The sequence below is a fragment of the Arachis hypogaea genome, chromosome 6 (genome assembly GCF_003086295.3).
Source record: "Arachis hypogaea cultivar Tifrunner chromosome 6, arahy.Tifrunner.gnm2.J5K5, whole genome shotgun sequence".
NCBI classification, from domain to species: Eukaryota; Viridiplantae; Streptophyta; class Magnoliopsida; order Fabales; family Fabaceae; genus Arachis; species Arachis hypogaea.
The window spans coordinates 105,290,990-105,314,708 of record NC_092041.1 but is presented as its reverse complement, the minus strand read 5'-3'; the positions used below and the strand labels follow the sequence as shown (position 1 = coordinate 105,314,708).

The following is a 23,719-nucleotide window of genomic DNA, read 5'->3' as shown; positions in this document are numbered from 1 at the left end:
TTCACCTATATGAGTGTGTTAATACGCGCGCTACTTTACGGTTTTCATAGCACGCTCACTCACCATTATAAAAGACGCTTCTTCTTCTTCTTCGACCAAAACCACAACTGTCGTTTTTTTTTTTCGCGTTCCCCCTCATCCTCCTTCTCCTTCTTCTCCTTTTTCTTTATGTTTCTCCTTTTTTTTCGCGTGTTTCATCTTTATCGTTGTTTTTTATCACTGTAGTTGTTACTGTATTTTTTTCCCTCATTCTCTATTTCTTTTTCTATTAATTTTATAACATTATGTTTTTTTCTTCTTTATTTGATTTTTTCTTCTTAAGAAGAATTATGAGAATATAAAATAATAAGTGAAGAAAAAGAAGAAGTAGCCGAAGATGAGGAGGAGGAATAGGAAAAGTTTTGAATTATGCAGAACTTATCAGCACACATATAAAAAAAATTCTTAAACAATACATCCAAATATCTTCGCGCTACATCCAAATATCTTTGTGTTACACCCAAATTTGCTGGAAATACAGAAAAATATTTTCTCTAATGCTGCATTTTTTGTTCTTTTTTTCCTTATTCCTTTCTTTCTTTTAGTTGAATAAATGTATGGCCATCGTCTTCCAAGTAATTTTATACCATTATGTGTTTTTTCTTCTTCTTTGTTTGATTTTTTTGTTTTTATTCTTGTTAAAAGAGTAAAACAATAAGAAACTTGAGAAGATAAAATAATAAAAAAAGATAAATAAAAAAGAAGAAGAAGAAGAAGATGATGATGATGATGAAAAGAAGAAGAAGAAGCAGCAGAAGATGAGGAGGAGGGAGAAGAAGAGTTTTGAATTATGCAAAACTTATTAGCACACATATACCAAAAGTTCTTAAACAATACACTCAAATATCTTCATGTTACACCAAAATATCTTCGTGTTACACCCAAATACAGAAAAATATTTTTTTATGTAGAACTTTTACATTACATTCAATTCAAACCATCAACGATGAACAACAACTTTCACAAAAAAAAATATTATTCACCTACAGAATCATAAACTACTAACGAAAATATTAACTAGGATCGAACCACACCTTAACCATTTGATTGGATTCAAAATAATAAACTTCGTTCTGGTTCAATTGACAATCTGAACTTGAATTATTCATTATCTTCAACAACGAGATAACTGATGATGGAGGAGAAGGAGGAAAAGGAAGGAGAAAAAGAAATTCCAATGAAAAAAGAAGGAGAAAGAAGATGAGGAGGAGAAAGTGGTGTTGGTGAGAGAGTAAAACAAAAAAAAACTTGAGAGGGTAAAACAAAAAGAAAAAGATGAATAAGAAAAAAAGATGGTGATAATGATGAAAAAAAGAAAAAGAAATAGCACAAGAAGAGGAAGATGAAAAAGAAAAATTTTGAATTATACAGAACTTATCAGCACACATACACCAAAAATTCTTAAATAATACACCCAAATATTTTCGTGTTACACCCAAATTTGCTGCAAATACAGAAAAATATTTCCTCTAATGCTGCATTTTTTCTTCTTCTTTTCCTTATTTCTTTCTTTCTTAGTTGAATGAATGTAAGTTCATCCGCTTCTAAATAATTTTGTACCATTATGTGTTTCTTCTTCTTCTTTGTTTGATTTTTTTTATTTTTATTATTGTTAAAAGAGTAAAACAAGAAGAAATTTGAGAAGATAAAATAAGAAAAAAAAAGATGAATAAGAAAAAAAAAAGAAGATGATGATGATGATGAAAAAGAAGAAGAAGAAGCAACAGAAGATGAGGAAGAGGGAGAAGAAGAGTTTTGAATTATGCAGAATTTATCTGCACACATACACCGAAAATTCTTAAAGAATACACTCAAATATCTTTGTGTTACACCTAAATATCTTCGTGTTACACCCAAAATTGCTGCAAATACAGAAAAATATTTTTTTAATACATAATTTTTACATTACATTCAATTCAAACCATCAACGATGAAACATTATTCACCTACAGAATCATAAACTACTAACGAAAAAAATTAACTAGAATCAAACCACACGTCAGCTACTTGATTGGATTCAAAATAATAATCAATTTCGTTTTAGTTTAATTGACAATCTGAACTTGAATTATTCATTATCTTCAACAACAAGATAACTAATAATGAAGGAGAAAGAGGAAAAGGGGGGGGGGGGGGAAGAAGAAATTCCAATGAAAAGAGAATGAGAAAGAGGAGGAGGAAGAGGAAGAGGTGGTGTTAGTGACGACAAAAACAAGAGAGAAAAATAACGAAGAAGAACGTGCAGCAAGAAGAACAAGAACAAGAACGTACAGTAACAACACAAAAAAACGTACACACATGAATATAAATGATTTCTATGAAAAAAATGTTCGTGGAGAATAATTGAAAAAATGTGTTAAAATATAATTGACAGGAATGGTAACACATTACATATTCATCCTTAATAATAAAATAACAGAAAAAGATGAATAGTTTTAATTTCAAAATAAAAAATGTGTAGAATAATACTAACCTACTCGTGAGAGTTAAGTTTTAAAGTAGTCTTTGAACTTACACTCGAACCTTAAAGTAATCCATGAAGTTAATAGGTACTTAAATTCGTCCCTAAACTTGTACTCCGAAACTCATAGTAGTCCTTAAAACATTTTTCGTTCATCGGAACCTTGAAACGACGTTGTTTTGAACAAAAAACAAAAAAAAAAAGAAAAAAAAGAAAAAAAAAGAAGCATAGAAAAACATCGTCGTTTTATATTAAAAAAAATAGCAACCCCCTTCTTCTTCTTCTTCAACTATGTGCTCCTTTTTCTTCTTCAATAGATCACAAAAATAAAAATTAACAACACAAAATATCACAAAAAAAATTCACCATTAATTAAAAAAGATCAATCAATTTAAATAGTAAGCAATTAAGCATCAATCAACCTAAACAACAAGCATAACAAAAAATAGTAACAAAAAAAAGAATAATTACAGAATAGAAAATAACTAAAATTAACTATTGTTGTTACATTAAAACAGGATCAGCAGTAATAATCATTCAGAACATTAAAGAACAATGATTGAATAACTAAAAAAATTAAAAAAAATCACCATAGTTGAGAGAAAGAATCATGCCGAAGAAGAGAAGAGGGAGACCAAGCGGAGATGGAGGCTGGTGAGCAATGGTGGCAGCGAAATGGAGGCCAGCGAGAGGCGGCGACAACAAAGGTAGAGGAGATCTCTTGTGAGTATGAGAGTATGGTTGAGGAGGGAGAGGGAGAAGACATCAGATTAGAAAAGAGAAGGGGAAGGAGAATGATCTCAGGTTAGAGAAGGAAAAGGGTTGGAGGAGAAAAAGGGGACGGATTGGAATGAAGAAGAGAAAGGAGAAGGTTGGGAGAGGAAAGGGGTTGGGGATAGGATGGGAAGGAAACAGAGAATTAGAAATTGGGAGGGGGTGGAGGCTCTACACTATATTTTTTTTCTTTTTCTTTTTTTAAATTAGGAGTTCTACGCTAATTTTTTTTGTTTAAAACGATGTCGTTTTAAGGTTTTGATGAACAAAAAATGCTTCTTGAACTATTACAAGTTCCAGAGTACAAGTTGAGAGACGAATTTGAGTAATTATTAACTTTATGAATTATTTTAAAGCTCGAGTGTAAGTTTAAGAATTATTTTAAGATTTAGCTCCTACTCATGAACTTAATTAGGTTATGTTTTTATTTCTAAATTAAATTAAATTTTAATTTATTTAATAATATAAAACATTTTACACAAAATTTTAATTATTTTAATTTTTTTATGATTAATTAATTATATTTATGAAAGTAATATGCGTAATTAGATATACCTATTTATTCCGTACAAAATAATTGAACGTCGCCATACACGCGTAGACGGTAGACATGTAACAGTAACAGTAATGGCCGTGATAATAAACTGTGTGTGATTGTCAATTAGACAGAGCACCTACCATCGGCCGTTTCCGAACTCAAAAGTGGAAATCTTATAGTGGCCATTGTTGAGTGGCAAGAGTTGAGTGGTAAAACTAGCATATACGATGAGCGAAAAAGAAAGCTTAGCCTATCCCGACGCCAAAAAGGAGGTCGCAGAAAAAGTAGAAGAAAAAGAATCAAATACAATGGAAAAAGAAGTAGAAGCAGTAGCATCAGACTCAGTTTCAAACCAAAACCAAAACAGTAACAATGAAAATCAACACCAAAACCCACTCACCGAACCTTCATCTTCAACCATCACTTTCCACTCTCCTTCTCCTCCTTCCTCTTCACTACGAACCCGCAAATCCCCTTCGCCTCCGCTTCACTCCATCTCCGACTCTTCGATTTCCTCTGGCCACTCCTCCACCGGCCACGTGTCCTCTTCGCCGTCGCCGCCGAGGAAGTCTCCAGCCGTTTTCTCGCCGGAATCCTCGATCTCCGATGGCCACTTCTCCCTCCGCGACGAAGCCACTCCAATCGAAGACCAAAGGTTCCCTCCTGTGCCGGCGCCGGTGCCGGTTGTGGTGGCTCATCGGTTCCAGGTGGAGCCTAACGTGGTCACCAGGGTAGATCCCGGAGCGGAAGAGGGTTTCATCGGCGTCAATGATGTCAAACAAGCCTCCGCAGGTGATGGCGGTGGCAACGGCGGCGGAGGCGGCGGAACTAATCGGCGGTTGAGACCAGATGTGATGAGTATGTTGAGGTCTAAGAAAATAGCGATGTGGAACAAAGTTCTGCTGAGTCTTCGAATCGCCACTTTTGCATCCTGTTTGATGTCTCTCTCAGTACTGGCTGCCGATAAGCGAAAGGGCTGGGCACAGGACTCTTTCTATAGATACAAGGAATTCAGGTACATATTAAAGTAATTAAAATAAAAATTATTTTCTGTGCTTTTTGTTTTATTTTTGTTATATTCTGTTATGTGAATTTTTATTGGTTTGGTTCCCCATTTTATGAATTGGTTCTTTGTTATGCTATTGAAGTTGTTAGTGTGCTTTAGAGTGGATTTTGATTCTTGTTGTCAGTAATGTCTGCAACAAAAAATGTTTAGTGCACGCCAAAAATCAGCCACCAAATTACCACCATATACTTGTGTATAAATGCATGTGTTATTAAACTTATTTTCAATGTAGTCACCAAAAAAAAAAAACTTATTTTCAATGTATATTTTGTATTAATATGTATTTTACATGGGTAACTGATTTGGTGGCTGATTTTTGGCGTACATATAGCATGATTGATTGGAACCAACCCATGGTTGGTCACTCGATTGGGGGCACATACTCCTTCCCCTTAACCGTGGTCTTGATTTGACTCCCAAGTATGGAAAAATCGGTGCTAGGAAAGCGATGCCCCCTATGGGATTTCAGATGCTCAAATATGATATTTCCCAATGAAGTAATGCTTGAATTGGTTGGTTAATTCAAAAGTTCTTCTGTGAATGCTAGTTTATCAAGTCATGCTTGAACACACATAAAAGTTAGTGTATGGTTTTTGCAGGTACAGCTTGTCAGTGAATGCTATTGGGTTTATGTATTCCGTATTGCAGATATGTGATCTAGTGAAGTACATTTTCACAAGAAAGCACATTGTGGAGCACCAGCTGAGGGCTTTATTCAGTTTTGTAATGGATCAGGTACTTATCCCACATTCAGAGGTTTTAATTCATGGCTATGTAGTTCATTAGTTAGTACTGTACAAACAGTAGCCCCATCTCTGGGTTTTGGTTATTATGGTGACTCAGAAAATTGTTGTAGTATTGATTGGTGCTGGTGATTTATGATGAAAAGTAATAAACAAGGGGACCACAGGGAAAACTTGAGTCTACTTGCTGGGAAATCCAGCTGAGAATTTTTGGGGTCTGCTCTTGGAAAAAGTTCTTTGATGCCTTCTTACACTCTTTTCCACTGTGTTGATTTTAGCTTTGGTTGAAATTTTATTTTTATTTTTATTGTGTATAACCGATTATTAGATATCATTCTATATATTCTATTTATTATAGCTTCAGGCTGCTTCTACATGTTTTATGTCAGTATTTGTTAGTGGTCCATACTTGGTATAATTGAACTTGCAACTGCCTCACATATCATGATCTGGAAAGGCGTGCTATCTAGTTTACCTTATAAAGAAACTGAGGAATTGCTTGTTTTCAATTACAGATCTTGACATATCTTCTAATGTCGGCATCATCATCGGCTGCCACTAGAGCTTATGACTGGGAGTCCAATTGGGGTAAGGATAAATTCCCGGACATGGCAAATGCATCTGTGGTTTTGTCCTTCGTGGCCTTTGTGGCCTTCGCCTTCACCTCACTTGTATCAGGTTCTATCCTTTGTAGGTTTAGATAGTTTATGCAGTTTTTCTCTGCTTCACAGTCTCCTGTTAGCCTATCCTATCATGTGTACATTCCGGTAGTTTATGCAACTCTTAGTTGCTATGGTGTTCTTTCCCTTCAAACAATCTTGCATCAGGTTCCATCCTAGTAGTTTCAGATAGCTTTACAAACATTATGCAATATTGTATATAAATATGTGGGTTGGTTGTTGTTATATCAGTTTTGGAAATGGCATGTGCCCAATTTTCTGAAAGAAGATTTGCTATGTAAAAAATGGGAAATTTTTAGATATGTCAATCTTGTACTAGGATTGACTATTGAGATGCTTAGTTCATTTGCATGTCACGTATTGAACGCTCAGATCATCTATTAATATATAATAGGAGACAAGTATTACTATATTAGTAGAATAAAACAATACTCATTCAAAATTTTTTATTTTTTTTTATTTTTTACCGAAAATAGGGAGATTCGAATTCGCTACCATTTAGATGAGTACAGAAAGACTATGTTATTTAAGTTATAGCTTGTTGACTATCCAAAATCCTTTTAGAATGGATAAACCTGTTTTTTTTTTAACAAGATTGGTATTAAAAAAATACCTAAAATTTTTGTTTATCACCAATGAACACTTTTCTTTAATAAGACTAGCAAAAACGCTAAATGGTATTTTTATAATGAATAATACTACATGTACATTAAAATCAGTTATTAGTAACCAACTTGGATTGGTCGAGTGGTCAGCTTACTCGTCCAATTAAGTAAGTGTCAGGAGTTCGAACTCTGTCTTGTGCATGTGCATGCAGCAACCCTTAAACCAACAAGAAAAATCAGCTATCAGTGTAAAATACATGTTAAAATATAAATATACACATTTAAAATAAATTAGATCAAACATATATTTAAACATAAATACATAGGATTGGAGGTGGCTTTGGAAGCTGCATATTTCGGAGAAACTCAAACTTGCTCTTTGGTTGGGAGCTAAAATGCTCTTCTTACCGCTGCTCTTCGATATCAACGCAAACTGGCTACGTTGGATCTCAAGCTCACCCTGAGATTATCCTTCATTGCTTGAGGAATTGTTCAAAGTCAAAAGTTGTTTGGACCCTTTTGGGATTCTCAAATCCCACCAATATTCAAACTTTCAAGACTTGATTCTAAAGAGTTTTGCAGGTGATAACTTCTACATATTTGTAGCGGGTTTGTGGTGCATTTGGCTGGACAAAAATGAAGTACTCATCAAGAATAAGTGCTCCTCTGCTTTTTCGGTTAGTTTCAAAGTGTGTGCTATGGCAAAAACTTTCAAAATAGAAAAATTTTCAAAATCCATAAACTGATTCAACTGCCTCCTAGTTTATGGTCTTGACTTGAGCATGGGATTTTGAAATTGAAATGTGATAGAAGTGTATTCAAGGAAGAAGAGCTGGCTGGATTTGGTTATGTTCTACGAGGTGAATATGGCAACTGGATTCACGCCAGATCCGGTAAAATGCCAGGAGTTAGTGTTCTTTGTGCAGAAATTTGGGCGATTTGGAGTAGTCTGTTGATGACTTTATTTTAGAGATTGGTGGCAACCATGTTATCTGTGAGGCGGAATAATGGATACATTTCTTCTTGTTAGTCATTAGTGCTTCCCTGGCGAACATGAAGAGAAGGCTTTGCTACAAAAAAATTTCGAACTCAAGAACCATAGAAGTTGGGAATTGTGTTTTGTGTTAATACAACAAAGTGCAAATAATGTTGCTGACTGGTTGGCAAAAATTTGGGGCACATAGTAAATGAAATACAGGAAATTGGCTACAACCACCGTATTGCTCATGGATAATATAATTTAGGCGACTCATCCTTGTTTTGTTTATCGCTATTTTTGTTTTGCTTTCTTTTTTTTTATTAGCCTCTACTTACCAAAAAAGTATGCTTACATGGGGTAGACCCATTATCAGTCACGGATAATACAGTGATATTATGAAGTAATAATTGAATGAAAAACGCGGATGAGCCTTAACTCACATGGTATATCTCTCTCTACCTCAAAAGTTTAGGGTTCAAACAAAAAATAAATAAAAAATAAAAAACGGAGGTTGAACTATTCCTAATGCAATTAGTATTTTCACTCTGCAATAACATATTTTAATGAGTAAATCACAATTTCTGACCATTAAAATGTGAGTGTCGACAAAATTAATCATAACACACTAAAACTAATTTAGTATTCATAAAATATTAGGTCTGGTTGATAAAACTAACAAAAATCTTAATCATAGGTTAATTTTGTTTAAAATGCAATTATTACCCTTTACTCTTTTTCCTTCTCCCTTTTTTTTTCTTCTTCTACCTCTTCTTCTTCTAAAATTCTCTAAGAATCGCTACTATTATCATCACCAACAATACTAACACAATATCCATCATCACCCAACATACTCAATCCTTAAAATTTTCAAATCTAAAATTATAATTAATCAAAACAATTTTGCAACAAAGTTTAGAATTCTTTTTTTTTTTGGACAGAAAAAGCTTGTTTCATTCAATGATTAGTAAAATATCTAGCATAACTAAAGTCTGAACTTAATGTGGGGTTACTTCTATCCACACTTGATAAGGATTAGTAAGGGCCATTTATGCAAGCTCATGTGCTACCATATTTTCTTGTCTCTTTACATGATTAAAATTAATTGCTCTAAATTCTCCTAACAAGGATAATGTATTAGTGATGAGAGAGCCAAAACAAGTTCCATTGACTTTACCTTGTTTCAAAGCGTTCACAACTTTTAGATTATCGCTCTCCAAAATGACATATATGAAGCAACAATCTTTTGCAAAATTCACTCTTAAAATACGCAACCAATGCTTCTGCTTCATAAACTTGTACGCTGAAAGGGATGGGCTATATTGCTGCAGCTAAGACAAGGCCCAAAGAGTCTCTCACCACTGCTCCAATTCCTCTCGGATTGCTCTTCCTAACTGTTGCGTCAACATTTATTTTGAATAGGGAGTTTGGTTGGGAATTCCATCTGCTTCTTGATTTTGCCAGCAGGTTAGAGTGTGGTCTTATCTTCTTCTATTCAATTAAATGTGCTTTCAAAAAAATTTTCCAATTCTTCCATGCCTTTCCAATTTCTTCATCAACCTGTGACTCAATTCCTTCAAAAACTAACAGATTTCTGGCTCTCCATAACTGATTCAGGAGGAAGCTAAAGAGGGATCTCTCCTTCTCCTAAAGCTTTTGCATCATCTCAATTACCCATATCTTCAAGTTTTGACTGTCTGATGCTTCAGTCCTCAAATTAAAAGGGGATGTAAACAAAAATCTTCGAGCAATGGTACAGTCTCTGGCCAAGTGGGATTTGGTTTCCTCATGGCTCCAACACCTTATGCATGTCGGGTTTCCTGCTATTCCTTTCCTTGAATGGTTCTTTTTTGTTGGGAGGGATCTTTGGAGTAGACGTCACAGAAAATTAAGGACTCCTGGCAGAACTTTTGTCTTTCACACTTCTTTCCAGGTACTTTCCTCCTCCTCTCTATTTTTGGACTAGATGAAGGTTTTAATTCTGTGTTTAAATGTCATGATATGCAATTTTGACTCTGAAATTCCCATCCCTAGCCTTCTTCCATATGAAAACGTTTGATTGGTCTGTCCTAGAAATAGGGATTTCAGTAATCTATTAAGCTTCAAATGGTAAAAAGATTTCTCTAATTGCTTCCCAATTCTAGCTCTTATCCTCTTGATTTATAAGCTCTGACATAGTAGAATCATGTTCCAATGTATTCGGGGTGGTCCATGGCTTCAAGCCATTCTATTTGGGTAGCCAAGGGTCCCTTCATATCCTCACATTTCTATCATCTCCTATCCTCCAGTATCCTCCTCTTTCCACTACACCTTTGGCTTGCCATATACGTTTCCAAGCATAACTTGGTGAGAAGCCTAAGTCTGAGTTCAGAAATTTTTTCCTCCTATAGTATTTTCCCCCAATAATCCTGGAAGCTAGGGAATTTGGGTTCTTCATTAATCTCCAACCTTGTTTCGCCAAGAGAGCCGTGTTGAACGGCTCAATGTCTCTGAATCCTAGGCCTCCCTATTGCTTTGACTTGCATAGCTTATCCCAATTGACCAAGTGTATCTTTCGTTCTCCATTCTTTGATCCCCAATAAAATCTGTTTATCATTGATCTGATGTGCTAGCATAGGCTTGTTGGAAGTTTGAAACAGCTCATTATGTACGTTAGGATCGCTTAAGCCACTGACTTTACTAACACCTCTTTTCCAACTCTCGATAACAACTTCTTCCAAACTTGCTCTTAGACATGGTAAGAAACCTGTTTCTTCGATCTTCCAACAAAGGTTAGTAGTCCATGGTACTTTGAGTGTCTTTTTATAGCCTTTATCCCTACCCAATCTTGAATGATCATCTGTCTGTCAGTTATTATATTTTGGCTAAAAGACAACTCCGACTTCTCAAGGTTTATTCGTGGTCTTGACGCACTTTGATAAGAAATTAAAGCTTCCTTGACTGCTTGAATAGCTTGGCCTGATGCCCTAGTAAACAATATACTGTCGTCTGCAAAGAAAAGATGATTAATTTCTAGGTTGTCTCTAATTATCCTTATTCCCTGTATGATCTTGCTGTTTGGTGCCTTCACCAAGATTCCTAATAAAACCTCCACACAGAGTATGAATAGATAAGGGGATAACGGATTCCCTTCTCTTAATCCTCTTGAGGGTTGGAATGGTTTGCTGGGGCTACCATTTATGAAAATGGAAAAGGATGTCATGCTGATGCAATTCCAGATTGTTTGGGTCCATCTCTTCGAGAATCCCATAGCTTGTAGAACCTCCCTCAAGAACTCCCATTCAATCCTATCATAAGCTTTCTCCATATCAAGTTTCATCCTAGTGTATCCTTTTTTGCCAGTCACCTTCTTCTTCGTGTAGTGGAAGATGTCGCAAGCCACTAAGCTATTATCCGTTATCAACCTCTCGGAAACAAAAGTACTCTGATTCTCCCCAATAATCATGGGAAGAATAAGTTTCATCCTATTTTCCATTGTCTTGGTTGCTATTTTAGCACCACATTACACAAAGAAATAGGCATGAACTCTCTTGTGTGTTTTGGTTTCTCCACCTTCAGAATCATGCATAAGTGTGTGTGGTTCAATGGTTTTGGGGCAGCTCCTTTATTCAAGATTCTTAGGACCGTTCCCGTGACATCCACTCCCATAACCTTACACATCTTTTGATAAAAAAGAGTTGGCATTCTATCAGGGTCAGTGCCTTTGTAGGGTGCATCTAGTGCAAGACTTGGAAAACCTCCTCTTTAGTAAAGTCGGCATTTAGTATATTAAATTTCTCCTCATCAACTCTCCTTATCACCACCTCTACAACCTCTTTTACCTCAAAAGTTCCTTCTGATATAAACAGCCTCTCGAAGAAATCAGACATTACTCTATCAATATGTTCTTCTTCAACATGCTTAAAACCTTTGTCATCCACAATTTCATCCACCCGGTTCCTCCTCTTTCTTTGTGAAGCTTTGTGATGAAAGAATTTGGTATTTCAATTCCCGTGTTTTAGCCAATTCGCTCTTGAGCATTGACTCCATCACACCTCTTCCACCTTTAAGAGCTCATCCAAATATACTTCTATGCTTCTTGTTCTTCTCAAAACTCTTCACTTTGTGTTAAAGTGTTTAGTTGGTTCAAGGTTTTTTGTGCCTCTCTGATCCTCTTGGGTATATTTCCAAAGTTTTCCTCTCCAACTGTCTAGCTTTTCTCCGCATAGCTTTATCTTCTCATGGATGCTATTAGTGTTTGATTTCCAAGCTTCCTCCACCACCTTTTGGCATTCATCATTTGTTAACCAAATTTCTTTAAAACGAAATCTATGCACCCTTCTTCTACCTTTCTTTTGTCACCTTCCAGATCTAAAAGAATTGGACAGTGGTCTGATTTATACCTATTAAGGTGGTGGACAATAGTTTTGGGAACACTTCTTTCTAGTCCATGTTTGCACACGCTCAGTTTAGTCTTCCTGAATATTGTTCTCCCTTGCCTGTCCACATAAAAGAGTGTCCGACAAAGCCTAAATCGAGCAACTCTCTTGTTTGAACCGCTTCCTAGAAACCTTTCACATGTGCAAAAGTAACAGGGTTTCCTCTACTTTTTTCTTGCTGGCTCAGCACTTGGTTAAATCTCCAAATACCATCCATGGCCTGTTGGTGACTTGGCCTAGTGTCTTGAGAAGCTTCCAGCTTGTATGTTTATTTTGATTTTCCGGACAGCCATAAAAACTCGCGCTCTCCACCATTTATCTATTCCCTTGATCTTGACTTCTATGTTTATATGTTTTGGAGACATACACATTATATTGACCTCCAAAGAATTGTTCCATAGAGAAGCCAACCCCCCTCCTCTTTGCCGTCCCTCTCTGTGACAATCAACTCCCACAACATTTTGTAGTTCTCCTTTATACCTCATGTAAAAAGACAAGGTTGAGAACTTCCTGTTTTAAGAGCTTGTGAAAAGCTCTTATTGCCCATGGGTTCCCAAGCCCATGGTAATTCCAACTTAGTATATTCATGGTGCTTGGCAGGGCTGCCAGCAGCCTCCGTCGTTGTGCTCTCAAATTCCATCGGCATCTTCTTTGCTTGTGGCTCTGTTCCCTCTCCTTTCTCCCCCTCATCTCCACGATTTTTCCTCTTCAGTTTCATTTCAACTAGCTCTATTTTGTTTTCCTTGCTAGGGATTGATTCCCTGGCTTGCCTCTTCCATTTCCTACTATTTTTCCTCTCCCCCTTAGCTGCTGATATGTTATGTCATTAAGTGTGTGTGTTATCTCCATATCATTTCCTTTCTTGGTTTCTAGCTCTTTCACTTCTTCTCCTTTCCTATTGTTGACTACTTCTTCCTCTTTTTTGTTGTCTTTCCATTTCCCTCCATTCTTCTTTCTCTTTTTAGTTCTTTTCGTATTAGCTCAACTGAAAACTCTTTTCGCTTTATCCCCTTTTTGTCAACATGTCCCAGATCCACTCTCAGATGGGTGGCTACTTGGGCTGCTGTGACAGGGGGTTGGCCAAAATCTTCTCCAATATCATGACCATTGGTTCCGACGACATTGTCAGGTTAGGCAACTTGTCCATAAGTTTTTCAGTGAGTTTTTCTTTTGGTTTTCTATTTTTTCCTTCGTCGTGCTATGGTGCTATATCTCTTTCCTGGTTTTCTTGCTCACTTTTTCCCTACCTTATCTGCCTTCAGCCATGGTTCCAGCCTCATGTTACTATCCTGACATTCCTCCACATCTTTTGTTGTTGTCTCGCACACGCTCTCTTCATGACCCATTCTCCCGCAATAATAGCAACATGTTAGTAGTTGTTCATACTTGAAGTCAACCCAAGTGAGTCCATCTTCTTCCCACATGTATCTCTTTCCTAAACTATGTCTCCATATTCATTTTGACAGTAGCTTTAACAAATCTATTATGGTCTCGTCCTACTTCGTATATGGCACACTCCTTTACATCTCCCATACATGCCGCTATTTTCTTCCCTAACTTAGGGGTTTTACAGTGTTCAGGCAACCCCCAAATCTATATTTTAGTATCATCATTGTCTAATCCTTCCTCCATTTTTTCTTCTTTCCTTTCCGGTCTCTTCACTAGCAGCAAGGCATTAATGTGTTCAGGCTACATTAATGTGTTTGTTGGTAATGAGCTTTCCCACTATGCTTTTCTTGTAGTCTTTCACTCCTTCAGAGATGTCTTCATCGTCATATATTACCAGTGCTTCTTCTTCTTCCACTGTTCCATTAGTGTTTTGATGATTTTGTTCTTCTAACTCACCTGCCATGTTTTGTTTCAGGACCAAAGAAGAGTTATGCCTTCTTAGTTGCTACTTTGGGGTGGCTCACGACCAGGGACGGAGGCTTTCACGATAGAAAAATGGATGTTTAGCACTACACTTCTCTAACCCTAGGAGAGCAAATCTTGGGATTGGAAAGAGAGGGTTCTTTAGTAAAGTTTAGAATCTACAACTATGAGAAAGCTAAAAATGAAGAGTTAGAACAAGAACAAGAAAACAAAGAATAAGAGGATGAAAAATTGGAGTAGGAGGAAGAAAAATAGTTTAGCTTTAGTTTTCCTATCCCATAATTTCGCCAGTTTCCGCCGATAATGAATTCAATAATGGCTAGATCTACCTTCGATCAAAATCTTCTTTTTTTTCTTAGACGAGTATGAGTATGAGGCAAAACATAACTATGGCTCCCGTAGATGGAACAACAATGCGGCGAGTCTCTATTTCCTCATTAGCGGCATTGATGGCTGCAGTACCAAAGAGACTTTATTATGAGTTGTTACTGAAGATAACGATGAAGATCCAATGTTATTAACTTTTGGTGGTTAATCTCAATGGGTTTGCTTTAATTTCATCTTCTGACATCTCCAGAGGTGAGGGAGTTAACTCATTAATAGTTGTATTTGGATGATGGGTGGCAATAATTAAAACTATGTTTCAACAAACCTGAACCTGACCATGAAAGTTTTTAGCAGAAAGATGTTAATTGAAGTCCAAAGATTTGAACTTTGAGAAACATTTGATGATGGGTGTTCACTGTTCATCAAAGTTTCAATTTTGGTTCATGGCTTCCAGTTAAGCCTTGGAACCTTTTTACATTTTTGCAAATTATAAGATGAATTTGGGATTCAAATTATGACTAATTTTTCAACGGATGCATCTAATGTTATGTCTAAATTGGAAGGTAATATTGTTAATACACATCCAAATGGTTTAACTCTTACATCCAGTTAGATCAAAATTGGTGGGTGTTATGGTATTTAGGAAGAGAATTTTGATTTCAGAAGAGGAAAAGGTAGAAAGGAAAGAGAAAAGGAAAAAATGAGTTAAGTCTCACTTTGGTCGTTGAGATTGGCGAGTTGCGCCCAATTTAGTTCCTGGCTTTCTAATTGCTATAACTAAAGTATCAATTTTACAATATATTTGATTTTTTTTTCGAACTCATGAATTGGTATGTGGAATTAGTTTATTTATTATTATGTAATTGATGTGGTTATCAAAGGTATAGTGTTGTTTCTTCTTGTGCTATTTAGTTTTTTTTAAATAATGTTTTAGATGTTTTGTTCATATATTTTTATAATATTTTTTAAGAAAATTTTGAATGTATTTTTTAAAATGTAGCTCAATAGTTTTTTTGCTTGAGTGTTCTAGAATCTTTTTTAATGGGTGAAGAATGTTATTTAAAAATTTTTTCACGGTTGTTACAAATTGTATTTTTTTATTATTATGTAATAATTGATGTTATTATCAAAGGTTTAGTGTTGTTTCTTTTTGTGCTATTCTGTTATTTTTTTATACTATTTCGGCTATTTTTTAAATATATTTTTTGGAGTCTTTTGTAAGATAATTTCGGAAGCGTTTTTTTAGTATGTAGTTCAATGGTTTTTGGCTTCAGTGTTTTGTATTCTTATTTTTTATATGTTATGGATGTTAGTTTAAAGATTTTTTTAATAGTAATGCATACAAAAACATGAAACCTTTATATATACAAACATTTGTTTAATCTCATGTAATTTTGGATATCTTTGTTTAATTAAGAGTTGAATAATATTTGTTAATGTATTTATGGTTTGAGCTTTGGGTTTTTATGGTTAGTGTTTTTGGATACAATTCAATGGTTTTAGAATTAGCATTTTATTTTTAGATTTTATGATTTATGATTTAGTGTTTAGGGTTTATAAGTTTGAATGGAGGGTTTATAGTTTAGAATTTAATGTTTCTTGTTTAGGGTTTAGGGTTTAGGCTTTTCGAGTTAGAGTATAGGGTTTAGGGATTATTTTATAGTGTTTTGGAGGAAAGGAGTGGGGTTTTAGTTTTAGGGTTATAATTTTGGGTTTTAGATATATAGTTTACGATTCAAGATTGTTAAATTCTCATATTTGGTTGTTTTTTTATGTTAAAATGATGGTTTTTATTTTATTAGCCATGTATTTTGTGTTGGTTATCGTAAAATTTGAATGGACATTGTATCATGTGTTTTAATTCATTATGTTGAGTTATTTACGTATCACATATTGCGTATATTTTTCGTGATGTTTGTTTATATTTTGAGGTTTTACCAATCAACAATATGGTCGTCGAAAAAAAGAAGGCGGACCTAAAAAGGTATTACTCTTATCATTTGTATCTATCTTTATTTTTATCATGAATTTTGTGGTGTTACATTAAGAATTGTATATGTTATTAGAAATTGGTGGAAACAAGGTGCACTCCAAGTTACATACTTAGTATCTTTGAGCAGCTTACAAAGTCTAATGCTGAGGCAAAGTCGTTGGAGATAAATGCCATGGAATTTGAGTTTTTACGATTTACCCCTCGATGGACATTAAAGCAGAAAATCATGGTAGCATTGGCAAGATCATATGACCTAGCCTCAAATAAAATGGTATTGGACATTGATACCATCAGAGTTAATGCTGCAATAATTGGGCAAATCTTTGGGTTGCCATAAGTTGATAAGTAAACTTTTGCTTTCGTTATTCCATAACGATATATCATTTAAGATTATTTGTGCTTCTTACTTTTCAAAATATTGAATCTGGTAGGGGATGACTTTTTCAGAATTTGACAAGGAGAACCCAACGCACATGGCAATAAAGAATCAATTTAACTGTGCAACAGCAACAGAACTTCACGACTACATATAAGAGTGCTCCATGGGCAGTGAAGCTAATAGGATGGAATTTCGAAGACATTTTATATTGCTTTTGATGCAGATGTTCCTCTACCCAATAACACAACAAGTCTTGTCTCTTTGGCATATTTCTCCTGTTCTAGATGTTTCAGATCCTAGTTGGTTCAACTAGCCAATGAAAATCTTCAATTGGCTAAAAAAGGCTATCCAAAGATACCAGCTTAGACACAACTAGACCTGTAAAGGATGCTTGTATGCCTTGCTGGTAAGACTGAAGGTTATTTTAGAGAACTTGAGATGAAATTTTTTCAACTATGAATATAATTCCGTTGTTGTTTGTGGTAATACAAATTAGATATTATACTTTCAATAGCTAAAGAGTGGCCTGCTAAAACAATGTGAAGAACCAAAGCCATGAATATTTTTATGGCCAGCAAAACAGTTAACTGAATGTTGTTTAGATTGTCGTTCATTGCCTTTGTACTATTTCAATGTATTTATATGGCATTGGTTAATTTTGGTGTTTCTTGAATAGGGTTGTCTTACGATGCTTTTTGAAAAAGTCACTTTCGTTAAGAAAAGGCGAAAAAGGACACCGCAAAAGAAAACTAAGGAAAAAGATACTTCGTAGCAAAAGAAAGTGTCATCACCTGAAGAAGAAGTTGACGAGGATACTGAGCCCATTGTAAAGAGGATACGCCGCTTGAATCAAGCTAGTCGCAGGCATGGTAAGACGAAGAAGGAGGATGACAAAATCATTCATCAGAACAACAATATAGATGAAAAGGACAACGGATCCAATGATGTCAACAAACATACGTTGTCGAACGAATCACAGTTGAAACCAATGAAGTGACTAATCAACAAGAAAAGTATCCGTAGCTTTAGTGTTTGATAAAATATATCATTATGGATGTTTTTTTATGTTATATTAAGTGTTTCTTTTATATTATAAATCATGTTCTTTTTAGTTACTAAGTATATTTGTTCATCCAAATGTAGATGTTGTGACTAACAACTTGTTTTTATTGATGTTGTTAGAGTCCCTGAACATGATGGTGCCAGAATTAATGAACAAACCAACATAATTGAAAATGCAAAAAATGAACCCAACAAAATGAAACTAGATTCCCCCTTGAACAAGGCACAGAGTAAAACCAATTTGGAAGAGTGCCTTGCTGAGCTGGAAAGGTAAGTGACTTTCTCATATTAAACATTTCTATATGAATGATGTTCTTACTAGTGTAAGTTTTTATATACAGGAACACTGGCATCTTGTCAATGAGAGATTCGTAGTATGAAAAATTGTGGCAAGAACTTAAACATAATTAAAAAAAAGAGCTTGTAAAACGGACTATACAAAAATGAATTTAAACTATTGCATCCTTGGAACACCGAGCCCTTTGAAGCTGTCATTTTTGACATCCTTTTTTAAGATATTCAAATTCGAACAACCACCTACTTCATTAGTAAGTGCAAGGTATGTCTTGTTTGGTCGTATTCGAACCTCGTCGTTGTCCTCAATCACACACTTAACATGGATACTAAGCTCTCTGTTTTGATGGTAGTGGATTGACTATTTAGACGAACATAGATGTAAATGCCTTAATTCTAATCTTTACATCATCCAAATAATCTTTTCCTTGTCCAACATGACATACATCCTTGTTGCATTTGGTAGCCTATATCTTATGTGCTCGAGTTGCTGCCTTCACTCGAGATACTCGATTCACTTCACGAGTGCAATGGATGGATTGGTTGATGGATAACTTTAGTTCCTTGTTGGATTTGTCATAGTTTGTGTTTCTGATCTTGGTAACAAAGCCTACTTTCTTAGCATAACTTGCATAAAATTCCTGTGCCTGCTGTAACACATCAAAAACCATTCTTAGTTCTGGGATTTCTTCATAACAAATGCCATCATGGTTAGGCATCTATAACACAAATAATAAGACATAATTGAGTAAAAGTTAGGAGTTTAACACTTCAAGAAAATATGGTTTCTGTATTTGCAAGTCAAACCTTATGAACCTCTTCCATGTCGTCATTGGCAAACTAAAAAATTTCAGTATCTTCCTGTACCAAATGTTGTATTCAGTTTTTTTTTTTAAAAAACTATAAAAACCTTCCTAATTACATATATAAAACGAACCACTATACTGTGCAAAAAAAAAATCTGAAATACCAGTTTAAATATAAAACCACAAATTAACACGGAAAAATATCATAATAACACAAAATAAACATTCAATTAACACGAAAAAAAACATATCATAGTAACATAGAAAAACATCCTGTAAACACAAAAAATCCATTTAACATAAAAAAAACCATTTATCACGGACACAACGTACGAAATTCAAAATCATAAATACTGGCCCATAAACCATAAATCTTAAATTCTAAACCCCAAATCCTAAACCCTAAACCTAAAGACCGTATACACTAGACCCATTTTTTATAAATCATAAACATTAAGCCCTAAATCCTAAATCATGAACCATAAACCATAAACTCTAAACCTTAACCTTAAACATTAAACCAACTAAACCTTAAACCCAAAAGATCGTACAGACTAGACCCATATTCCATAAACCGCAAATATTAAAACCCTAAATCCTGAAACATAAACCCTAATCCTAATTCTTTAACCCTAAAATATGAACCCTTAAACCTAAACCCTAAACCATAAACCCTAAACCTTAAACCAACTAAACACTAAACCCTAAACCATAAAAAACCTGAACTATGAACACTAAACCCTGAATCCTAAAACATGAACCCTAAACCTTAAACCAACTAAACCCTAAATCCTAAAAATAAATATTGAACCCTAAACCGTAAATCGGTAAATCCTAAACCTTAAACCAACGAAACCCTAAACCATAAACCATAAATCTGAATCATAAACCCTAAACCATAAATCCTGAAATATAAACCCCAAAACCTAAACCATATACTCTAAACCTGAACCCTAAATCCTAAACCATAAATTCAAAATCCTAAACCATAAATCCAAACCTTAAACCCTAAGCCATAAATCCTGGAATCTAAACCCAAAATCCTAAACCCTGTACTCTAAACCGGGATCCTAAACTATAAACCCTAAAAACTGAACACTTAATCTAAAATCATAAATCCTAAACTCTAAATTCCAAAAATATCCATTTAACACGAAAGAAACAACCAAAATCACATTGTTCCTCCTCCAATGTTTGTATCCCGCATTAATCTTCCTCCTCCTCCTCCTTTTTCTTCTCCTTCTTTTTTGCATTTCTCCTCCTTTTTCTTTGTGTTCCTTCTTCTTCTTCTTCGCGTGTTTTATCCTCTTCGTCGTTCTTTTTATTGCTGCTGTTGTTACTGTATTTTTTTTCTCCTCTTTCTATTGATTTTGCAATATTGTGTATTTTTTTAGGAGGTAAAACAAAGAAAAAAATATGAATAAAAAAAGAAAAGTATGATGATGATGATGATAATGATGATGATGATGATGATGATGATGATGATGATGATGAAAAAGAAGAAAAAGAAGAAGCAGTAGAAGATGATGAGGAGGAGGAAGAGAAAGAATTTTGAATTATGCAAAACTTATTAGTACAAATACATCGAAAATTCTTAACAATACATATAAATATCTTAGTATTACACCAAAATTTGCTACAAATACACAAATATTTTTTTTAATGATGCATTTTTCTCTTCTTCTTTTTTTTCTTATTTTTTCTTTCTTTTAGTTGAATGAATTTAGGTTCATCATCTTCCAAGTAATTTTGCAGCATTTTGTGTTTCTTCTTCTTTGTTTAATTATTTTTGTTTTTATTCTTGTTAAGAGAGTAAAACAAGAAAAAACTTGAGAAGGTAAAACAAAAAGGAAAAGATAAATAAGAAAAAAAAGAAGAAGATGATGATGATGAAAAAGAAGAAGAAGAAGAAGCAGAAGATGAGGAGGAGGAGGAAAATGAAGATTTTTGAATTATGTAGAACTTATCAGTATAAAAACCCGAAAATTCTTAACAATACACGTAAATGTCTCTGTTTTATACTGAAATTTGCTATAAATACACAAATGTTTTCTTTAATGTTGCATTTTTTTCTTATTTTTAGTTGAATGAATGTATGTTCATCCTCTTCCAAGTAATTTTGTAGCATTATATGCTTCTTTTTATTCTTTATTTAACTTTTTTTGTTTTTATTCTTTTCAAGAGAGTAAAACAAGAAGAAACTTGAGAAGGTAAAACAAGAAGAAAGAGATGAATAAGAAAAGAAGAAGAAGAAGATGATGATGATGATGATAATGATGATGATTATGATGAAAAATAAGAAGAAGAAGCAGCAACAGATGAGGAACAGGAAGAGTTTTGAATTATGCAAAACTTATCAATACAAATACACCAAAATTCTTAACAATACACATCAATGTCTTTATTTTACATCGAAATTCGCTACAAATATACAAACATATTTTCTTTAATGACGCATTTTTCCTTCTTTTTTTCCTTATCTCTTTCTTTCTTTTAGCTGAATGAATATAGGTTCATTTTCTTCCAAGTAATTTTGCAGCATTATGTGTTTCTTCTTCTTTGTTTGAGTTTTTTATATTTATTCTTATTAAGAGAGTAAAACAAAAAGAAACTTGAGAAGGTAAAACAAGAAGAAAAAAATAAATAGAAAAAAAAGATGATGATGATGATGAAAAAGAAAAAGAAGAAGCAACAAAAGATGAGGAGGAAGAGGAAGAGTTTTAAATATGATGAACTTATCAATACAAATACACCGAAATTTCTTAACAATACACAAACATATCTTAGCTTTACACCGAAATTTGCTACAAATACACAAAATATTTTCTTTGATGCTACATTTTTTTCTTCTTCTTTTTTTCCTTATTTCTTTATTTCTTCTAATTGAATGAATGTAGGTTCATCTTCTTCTAAGAAATTTTGCAGCATTATGTGTTTTTTCTTCTTTGTTTGTTTTTTTTTCTTTTTATTCTTGTTAAGAGAGTAAAACAAGAAGAAACTTGAGAAAATTCTATGGCAAAAATTTTGGATCAGGCAACGTCATCAATATGACAAAATTTCTACGTTAACAATAACAATAACGATAATAACGATAACGACGGTACGTATAAGAAGAAGACAACAATGACTATAACGATGATGATCATGATGATGAAGATGATGGAGGAGAAGGAGAAAAAGAAAGGAGGAGAAGAAAGTCCAATGAGAAAAAAAGGAGGAAGAGGAGGAGGAGGAGAAGGAGGAGGTGGTGTTAGTGACGATGATAACAAAAGAGAAAAATAACGAAAAAGAAAGAGAAGAAAAAGAAGACGAAATGTTACGGGTGACAAAGAAAAAGAAGAAGGAGAAGAAGAAGAAGAGCGTGCAGAGACACATAAATGTAAACGACTTGTTGGACTTATTTGTGTAAATAACTTGTAGTGTTTAGGGTTTATGATTGCTATTCATTACAATGAAATACTTTCAATTTATACGTAATCATTTGATGATACACTTATAAAAATAAACAAATAAAAAAATTGTTTTCATAAATAACGGTGCGAATATAAAAAAAACTAAATAGAAACTATTTCAGAAAGAACATTCCAAATAGAATCAACATGAAAACATAAAACATCCAAGCAAAATACTTAATCAAGTCTAGCTAAGTTGTTATAACTGTTTTTAAATCATGCGCCTTCTTCTCTGTTTCTTCTTCCTCCTCCTTCTTTTTCTTCTTTCAAATTTGCGCACGTAGATTCTTCTTCGTCTTCTTCTTCTTTTTCTTTCATTATCGTCATCACCAATAACACCAATATTTTGTTAACATCTTTATTGGTTATATTTTCTCTGATGCCATCTTTATTGGTTCTAATTTCGGTTCACTTCTTAGTTTAATTGAGGTTCATTTGGATCCATAAATGAATTCGATGTGTGTTTTGTTGATGATTGTGTCTTTTTACTACTTGTTCAAAACTAAACTAATTTCGGTTCATTTGTGTGCAGTGTTAATTGAGGTCTACTTGATGCTGCTGATAAGTATTGACCAAATTTTTTAATAAAAAGAATGAAATTATTCATTATCACTTTATTCAATTGCATTAGATTCCATTTCATTCCATTCAATTAGTTCAGTTTTGAACAAGCAGTCAAAAAGACTCAATCATAACAAAAACACATCGAATTCATTTCTGGATCCAAATGAATCTCAAATAAACTAAGTAATGAACCGAAATTACTCAAAGAATAAAAAACTTGATCAATACTTAACAACAGCATCAGGTGAACCTCACTTAACCCACAAATGAATCGAAATTAGTTCAGTTTGGAATAAGTAATCAAAAAGACTCAATCATCTATAAAAACGCATCGAGTTTATTTTTGAATCCATATGAACCTCAATTAAACTAAGGAGAAAAAGAAAAAATGCAGCAATAACAGCAGCAATAAAAGAACAACGATTGAGAGAAAACACGCGAAGAAGAAGAATGAATGTGACGAAGAAGAAGGAGGAATGCGAAGAAGAAGAAGAAGGAAGAACGCAAAAAAGAAAAAGGGTAATGCGAAGGCGAAGAAGGAGGAATGCGAAGAAGAAGAACGAATAACGCGAAGAAGAAGAAGGAATGTGAAGACGAAGAAGGATATGTTTGCGTTAGTGAAACGCATGTGTACACGCTGGTGTAATAAAAATAGTTTTTATTGAGTTTA

General features: G+C 34.2%; 2 protein-coding genes and 1 long non-coding RNA gene across 34 annotated transcripts; 2 read left to right on the top strand and 1 right to left on the bottom strand.

Annotated features, from left to right (window-relative positions):
• Nucleotides 1-3,853: 3,853 nt before the first annotated feature.
• Nucleotides 3,854-6,526, top strand: LOC112697318 (CASP-like protein 4A3). Its single transcript, XM_025750446.3, has 3 exons — nucleotides 3,854-4,827; nucleotides 5,478-5,613; nucleotides 6,137-6,526. Exons 1-3 carry the CDS (start codon nucleotides 4,040-4,042, stop codon nucleotides 6,323-6,325), a joined length of 1,113 nt encoding a protein of 370 aa, XP_025606231.1. The 5' UTR covers nucleotides 3,854-4,039; the 3' UTR covers nucleotides 6,326-6,526.
• A 429-nt stretch (nucleotides 6,527-6,955) lies between these two features.
• On the bottom strand, nucleotides 6,956-8,813 carry LOC112697319 (uncharacterized). Its single transcript, XR_003151198.2, has 2 exons — nucleotides 7,229-8,813; nucleotides 6,956-7,123 (listed from the first exon to the last, which is right to left on the bottom strand). It is a non-coding gene; the product is annotated as an uncharacterized lncRNA (long non-coding RNA).
• A 74-nt stretch (nucleotides 8,814-8,887) lies between these two features.
• On the top strand, nucleotides 8,888-21,512 carry LOC112697316 (uncharacterized). Of its 32 annotated transcripts, XR_011862596.1 has the most exons (11): nucleotides 8,900-9,349; nucleotides 9,500-9,815; nucleotides 13,332-13,429; nucleotides 13,563-13,701; nucleotides 14,165-16,483; nucleotides 16,566-16,763; nucleotides 16,940-17,277; nucleotides 17,548-17,884; nucleotides 18,054-18,203; nucleotides 18,275-18,492; nucleotides 21,216-21,275. XR_011862596.1 is itself a non-coding variant. In XM_072197513.1 (4 exons), the coding sequence occupies exons 2-4, from the start codon at nucleotides 9,633-9,635 to the stop codon at nucleotides 14,238-14,240; spliced, it is 357 nt and encodes a 118-aa protein (XP_072053614.1). In that variant the 5' UTR covers nucleotides 8,900-9,349; nucleotides 9,500-9,632; the 3' UTR covers nucleotides 14,241-14,823. The 32 variants fall into 32 exon arrangements, 2 of the variants coding, with proteins under 2 accessions (XP_072053614.1, XP_072053615.1); XR_011862595.1 differs by lacking the exon at nucleotides 18,275-18,492 and having other exon boundaries at nucleotides 21,216-21,512; XR_011862588.1 differs by lacking the exons at nucleotides 13,332-13,429; nucleotides 18,275-18,492 and having other exon boundaries at nucleotides 8,888-9,349; nucleotides 16,566-16,837; nucleotides 21,216-21,512.
• The last annotated feature ends 2,207 nt before the right edge of the window (nucleotides 21,513-23,719 follow it).